The sequence below is a fragment of the Salmo trutta genome, chromosome 33, assembly GCF_901001165.1.
Source record: "Salmo trutta chromosome 33, fSalTru1.1, whole genome shotgun sequence".
In the NCBI taxonomy this organism is placed as follows: domain Eukaryota; kingdom Metazoa; phylum Chordata; class Actinopteri; order Salmoniformes; family Salmonidae; genus Salmo; species Salmo trutta.
In genome coordinates this window covers 19,245,434-19,252,207 of record NC_042989.1, presented here as the reverse complement: position 1 = coordinate 19,252,207, position 6,774 = coordinate 19,245,434, and the positions used below count along the sequence as shown (strand labels likewise).

At 41.3% G+C, this 6,774-nt stretch overlaps 1 protein-coding gene across 4 annotated transcripts in view; it reads right to left on the bottom strand.

The window, feature by feature from the left end:
- Nucleotides 1-2,034: 2,034 nt before the first annotated feature.
- Nucleotides 2,035-6,774, bottom strand: part of LOC115172580 (kinectin) — a 58,692-nt gene continuing 53,952 nt past the window's right edge. For all 4 annotated transcript variants that reach the window (XM_029730146.1, XM_029730147.1, XM_029730148.1 and 1 more), the window contains 3 exons: nucleotides 5,691-5,780; nucleotides 5,322-5,432; nucleotides 2,035-3,040 (listed from right to left, as the gene is read on the bottom strand). In XM_029730146.1, coding sequence (XP_029586006.1) covers nucleotides 3,011-3,040; nucleotides 5,322-5,432; nucleotides 5,691-5,780 — 231 coding nt within the window. In that variant the 3' untranslated portion in view covers nucleotides 2,035-3,010. The remainder of the gene's footprint in view (nucleotides 3,041-5,321; nucleotides 5,433-5,690; nucleotides 5,781-6,774) is intronic.

Below are 6,774 nucleotides of genomic sequence, written 5' to 3'. Positions count from 1 at the left end.
AGGCCCACAATCAGCTGACTACAGCATGACAGTGTGGGAGAATGTTTGGAATGTGCTGATCCTGTGCTGCTTTCTCCCTTGACCCCTTGCTGTACAAAAGTTGTCTTGTTACTCTGTGTTACTCTTCTACAGTCCTGAAGGACCACATGCAGATTTACAGACGACAACAACAAGAGCAGAGCAATGACTGTACTCACTGTATCAAATCAAATCGTATTGGTCACATTCACATGGTTAGCAGATGTTATTGTGAGTGTAGCGAAATGTTTGTGCTTCTAGTTCCGACAGTGCAGCAAATTATCTAACAAGTAATATCTAACAATTCCACAACAAATACCTAATACACATAAATCTAAGTAATTAATGGAATAAGAATATGTAAATATATGTTTAAGCAATGTTAGAGTGGCATAGGCTAAGATGCAATAGACAGAATTGTAGTGCTGGTAAGTTGACGTCGCTCTGATATCCAATAGTTCTTCCCGGCTGTATGTAATAACACTTAAGATTTTCTGGGCTAACAATGTAAGAATTAATACATAAAAAAACAAAATACTGCAAAGTTTCCTAAGGACTAGAAGCGAGGCAGTCCTCTCTGTCGGCGCCATTTTCCTATATCTGACTCACACACCGAATGTCAATCCCTTGGAACTGGTATTTCCTCTCCATCTAAGGTAATGTAAAGAAGTTGGAGACAAATACTCAGGCCAATTCTTAAATGTCAGATTGCTTTAATCACTTGACAGTTTGACGTGTAAATAATGGTAATGTGATGCCACGAGGGAACAGGCCAATTGTTGGGGAAATGGGTCTGTAACCTGAGGGTAACAGGTTAAAATCAGGTTAAAATCCTCAATGGGACAAGGCACAGAATTACATACACAACTAAACACAGTATAGGATAAGTAGTATGCACCAGTGATGCAATACTCTCCACACAGACAATTCTTTAAGATCTTTCAGCTCTTCCCTACGTCTAATATGTTGAACTTCTCTGGGAATGGGAGGTAAAACTAGGACGTCATTCACTGATCCACTGCTTGTACAGCTACCACAGTGACAAACCTGATGGAATTTCCAGTTGTAAAGTATGACAGCAGGGGTGCAGTTCTTGGTGAGCCATTATGACAGCAGGGGTGCAGTTCTTGGTGAGCCATTATGACAGCAGGGGTGCAGTTCTTGGTGAGCCATTATGACAGCAGGGGTGCAGTTCTTGGTGAGCCATTATGACAGCAGGGGTGCAGTTCTTGGTGAGCCATTATGACAGCAGGGGTGCAGTTCTTGGTGAGCCATTATGACAGCAGGGGTGCAGTTCTTGGTGAGCCATTATGACAGCAGGGGTGCAGTTCTTGGTGAGCCATTATGACAGCCACACAACAGCCATACCTCTTTTCACTAAACATGTCGAATCGATGTTGCACAATGTTTCGCAAGAGTGAGGTTAGAACCTCAAAATAAAACAAAAGTGACGTGTAGGATTCTGTTCACATGCAAAAGTGATTGCCTTTGAAAAAAATGCTTTATCTACCTTCCCAATGAATTCAAAAATATATTTTATGGAAAAGAGATGTTTCTGGACAACGCACCATAGACAACATGACCGCGCGGTGCAGATTACTGTTCCATTTGGGAAGGGCGGTCCTCCCTCACTGCCTTTGACCGGTGCACCGCGTCTTCAGGTTAATATAACTCCCTCATACAAAGAGCACATAACTAAAATTACACCCACCACATGACAGTAAGACATTTGTCTTAAAAGGGGAGGACAGCGTAACATTATTCTGCTTATTAGTCAGTCACGCACCCCTTAGCACATTTTTCATCAGGGTAAAAACCAGAGCTGAGGGAATGGCCTTACCTTTTATTTGTAGTAAGTCAGAGTCTAATCAAATTGAATGGTTGATTTTGTATGTGCAGGACAGACATAATTTTACCAAACAAGTAGAGGGATAAGGTCTGGGACATTGGTGCCCCGTGGTGGTATGGCAAAGGAAGTGCAGTCAAGAGAAGCAGAACTAAACACAGGACACTAAGCAGATCTATCAAGCATCCCTTTAATTAACTGTCACCTGTTACAAAAAAAAAGAAATATTCCATGTTAATGAAATTAGCAACAATATAGCGAGTGTTGATTACAGATGATATGGGACTCCTCTTCCTAAAGTAGTTACAGTAGGATTAAAACCTCTATTCTGTAGACCTGTCCTACTGCTCCCACAGCGAAGATGGTCACAGCCTCCCTCCTACTGGCTCTGCACTTAGACTTCCTCCATGGTTAGTTACTTAGTGACCCGTCTGACATGCTGGGACCCTCCCTTATGTCCTTGCCCTCTCCAAAATACCTCAGCCAAAGTATGCATATACAGTACCTATGTATTCATGAATCAATGCACATTTACAGTTTGTGAGCTGTCAGCAAAGGAGTCAAGGAGATCAACAACTGTAGTGTAATGTCAGAAGATCCTAACAGTTACTTTTTTAAACAATACATTTTTCCTTTTTAACTTAAAAAAAGGAAAGAGAACCCAAAGTTAATTTAGTGAAGTAGGAATCCACTTCATCACCCTCTGGACAAAGAAAACTAACAGAGAAAAAAGCGACATCTGTATTCAAAGATTTCCATTGAAAAAAGGGGGTAAACGTCTGACATGCCACAGTCTGACATGTGTAGGATGTCTTTAGCGCTGGCTGTGCTACTGTAGGGATCATGAGGAATGTGGTGGGACTTTGGAGTAGTAAGGTCTGGTTTGGTGTCCGGAGTGTGTGTGTGTGTGTAGCGTGAGGGAGCCCCTCTCCTCTGGGGCCCAGCGAAGTCTCTCCCTGACCCTGCTGAGGAGGAACAGCTGGAGGTCAGAGGTTACAGGTCAGCGGCAGGCAGGGACAGAGGATCAGCAAGAGGCTGCCTACAGTACAGGTGAGGGGAAAGAGAGGAGTGTGACAGGAGAGGAGAGGTGGTGGGGAGGTTGGGGGTGGTCTTTGTAGTAGATTGGGAGTGTCCATCCTCCCCTCCCTATACTTCAGGCGAGTCTTTGTCCGATTCCTGAGAAAATAAAAAAAGCACAGTTTAAGACCTCTTTGTGTGTTACAAGAAAGACTTACTTGCCAGTTACAACCCCGATTTAACAGATGTGCTTGCTGAAAACCAAGCACAATTTTAGAAACTGTTCATACTTATTATTCTCCTCCTGCTGGAACCTGAAAAAAAAACATTGATACTACTTATACTTTTTACACTACATCCATATTTGCATAAATTCCTATGTATTTCAACAGCCAGACTTGAATGGTAAAACTTTGCGCCGTGCCTAGATTTCAACCATTTATGCTTTTTGAACTATAACCATTTAAACATTTTAAAACACCAAACCAACGTTGACATGTACAGAATGTCTCAACTTAAATTGCTTGTCAAAAGACTGTTGATGCTATTTGTACATTTGAACAATAACAGTTTTACATTTGCATAAAAGCTCCATAGACTTTAAAAGGCAAACATTTTATTCACCACTGCTCTTGATGTGTTTCCGCTACAACAACCAACCCAACAGTGAAATGTGCAGACTGACTCAATTTAGATGGCTACAACCCAGCTTCTTGCAACCATTCATAAACTATAAAGATTGTTGTATCTCCATTAATTTCAACGGTGAAATACTGGATTCAACATTATAAACTGAAATCACTGCCACAACTTTCAGAATGTTCAAACTAAAACATTTTGAGAGTTTGAAAACACATTCTATGGCGTATGATGCTATAGAACTCACTCTAGCCTACTATACTAGCCAATTACAGTGCATCCAGAAAGTATTCACACCCTTTCACTTTTTCAACATTTTGTTACATTACAGCTTTCTTCTAAAATGGATTAAAACAAAAATGATCTCATCAATCTACACACAATACCTCATAATGACAAAGCAACATTTTTATTTCATTTTTAACGTAAAAAATAAATACTAATAAATTGCATATTTACATAAGTATTCAAACCCTTTACTTAGTACTTTGTTGAAGCATCTTTGGCAGTGACCACAGCCTCGAGTCTTCTTGGATATGACACTACAAGCTTGGCACACCTGTATTTAGGGAGTTTCTCCCATTCTTCTCTGCAAATCCTCTTAAGCTCTGTCAGTTTGGATGGGGAGCGTCGCTGCACAACTATTTTCAGGTCTCTCCAGAGATCTTTGATCGGGTTCAAGTCCAGGTTCTGGCTGGGCCACTCAAGGACATTCAGAGACTTGTCCCGAAGCCACTCATGCGTTGTCTTGGCTGTCTGCCAAGTGTCGTTGTCCTGATAGAAGGTGAACCTTTTCCCCAGTCTTAGGTTCTGAGTGCTCTGGAGCAGGTTCTCATCAAGGATCTCTCTGTACTTTGCTCCAGAGATGGTTGTCCATAAAGGAACTCTGGAGCTCTGTCAGAGTGACCATCGGGTTCATGGTCATCTCCCTGACCAAGGCCCTTCTCCCCTGATAGCTCAATTTGGCCGGGTGGCCAGCTCTAGGAAGAGTCTTGGTGGTTCCAAACTTCTTCCATTTATGAATGATTGAGGCCACTGTGTTCTTGGGGACCTTCAATGCTGCAAAAATGTTTTGGTACCCTTCTCCAGATCTGTACCGCGACACAATCCTGTCTTGGAGTTCTACGGACAATTCCTTCGACCTCATGGCTTAGTTTTTGCTCCTCTGACATGCACTGTCAACTGTGGGACCGTATATAGACAGGTGTGTGCCTTTCCAAATCATGTCCAATCAACTGAACTTACCACAGGTGAACTCCAATCAAGTTGTAGAAACATCTCAAGGATGATCAATGGAAACATAATGCACGTGAGCTAAATTTCGAGTCTCATAGCAAAGGGTCTGAATACTGTAAATAAGGTATTTCTGTTTTTTTTATTTATAATACATTTTCTAAAAAAATCTAAAAATCTGTTTTCACTTTATCATTACAGGGTACTGTGTGTAGATTGATGATGAAATGTTTTTATTTAACCCATTTGAGAATAAAGCTGTAACGTTACAAAATGTGGAAAAAGTCGAGGGGTCTGAATACTTTCCGAATACAATGTATATCCCACTATAATAACTCCACTCCTACAAACCACCCCAAAATAGGTCACCATAACTAACCCACAGCCTATGAAAACCATATTACTACCATTACTACTGCTGTCACTACCACTACTATTTCACAACCATAAATACTGCAAGAGTAGCAAGCACACACATTTACTTCAGTAAATTTCCTTTTCTATATTTTAAAGTCTTCTTCTGATGGCTGTATTATCTAAATGTGGATCCATAATAAATACGTCGTACCGCCTCCTGTCTCTTGGTGAGTTGCCGGTTCACGGCCTGTAGCAGCTGCTGCAGTTCCCTCACAGTTTGGTTCAGCCCTGCAGTCTTCTTCTCCTTCCTGTCAATCTCCTCCTGATGGACACAGTGACAGGTTACTTACTACCCTGTAGTCACTTTCAATATAACTACCCCTACTTGTCAATAAAACTACCCCTATTTAAAGACTGGTTACAATTAATACACAACTACATGTACTAATTATCAATATTACAACTCTTAGTAGCTAGATACCTTTGTTTTAACCATGAATATACACTACCTAGATAATATGTGCAACGGACTGTCTTATATACATATAGCCACAGACAGTTCCCGTCCATTAAGTCTTACGTGTGATGAGAGGCTGCTGTTCTCTATCAGGTCACCCTGGCCTGTCTCTTTGAAGATCTCCTCCTGGATCAGGTCCAGAGACTGCTGGGCCTGAGGTGGAGCAGGGTGGGGGAAATTACAAGAAACATTTAAGCTTACATTTCAGCTAATATAAGTGTGTTGAACACATCCACGTATTCAAATGCTCAGTGTGTATTTATCTCCTAGTAGGGATGCACATTTCGGTCAATTTTGCTGCCAACTAACTGACCCTCATTAACAGGTCAACAAACTGTAAAAAAAAAAAAAGTTTTTGAAACAGTAAAATCATGTGACCAACAAAAAATACTATTAGAGATCTGTATATAATGATGAGATGCTTATGTTTCTGCCCTAACAATGAGAGTCGACCCAAGGCAGGCAGGAAGGCAGGCGACAAGCTTAGGCCCAAAATAAGCCCATAGAAACGTATTATGCTTATTTTGGACAGATTTTGTGGCGAGTGAAACATCTCGCTTTGCCTTTTCCGCTCTGATACTATGCATGCACAGGACATTTTCCATTAAGCACTTAATGGAAACATGCAATAATAGCAAGCCTTTATAAAATATTTGCCTCCACGTTTCTACAGATGGATTTTCGCAAGGCTACTTTGAAGCAAGGTAAGACATGCCTCATTATTTGAAGTGAACTAAAAAAATGCAGGTTTCAAACAATTACACTGCCTCAAGCTCCCATTGCAAAGTGGTGGGTGACGTGCTGATAGTCAACGCTAGGCAGGCTATAGCCTATGCATCCAAATTACAAATTGGAGGCGCGCTTTAACTACGACTTGTGATGGAGGAATAAAAATAGATCCTTTCATTCGTGGCCACCGAAGTTAACAGGTGACTTAGAATTTAGAATTGTTATTTGTTGCGCAATGACTGGGCTTACAAAAGCAGGTTTCATTCCAGTAGCCTACAGACTTTTTAAGGAGCTACTCTCACGCTGTCTGACATGTGGTAGGCTATCCCGCTCCTCAAACTGGTGCAGTAGAGACAGGTTATGAGAGCTCCGCCTATTTGGGTGAGCAAGGCGTACCAAATTCAGCTCCTCATTTTGC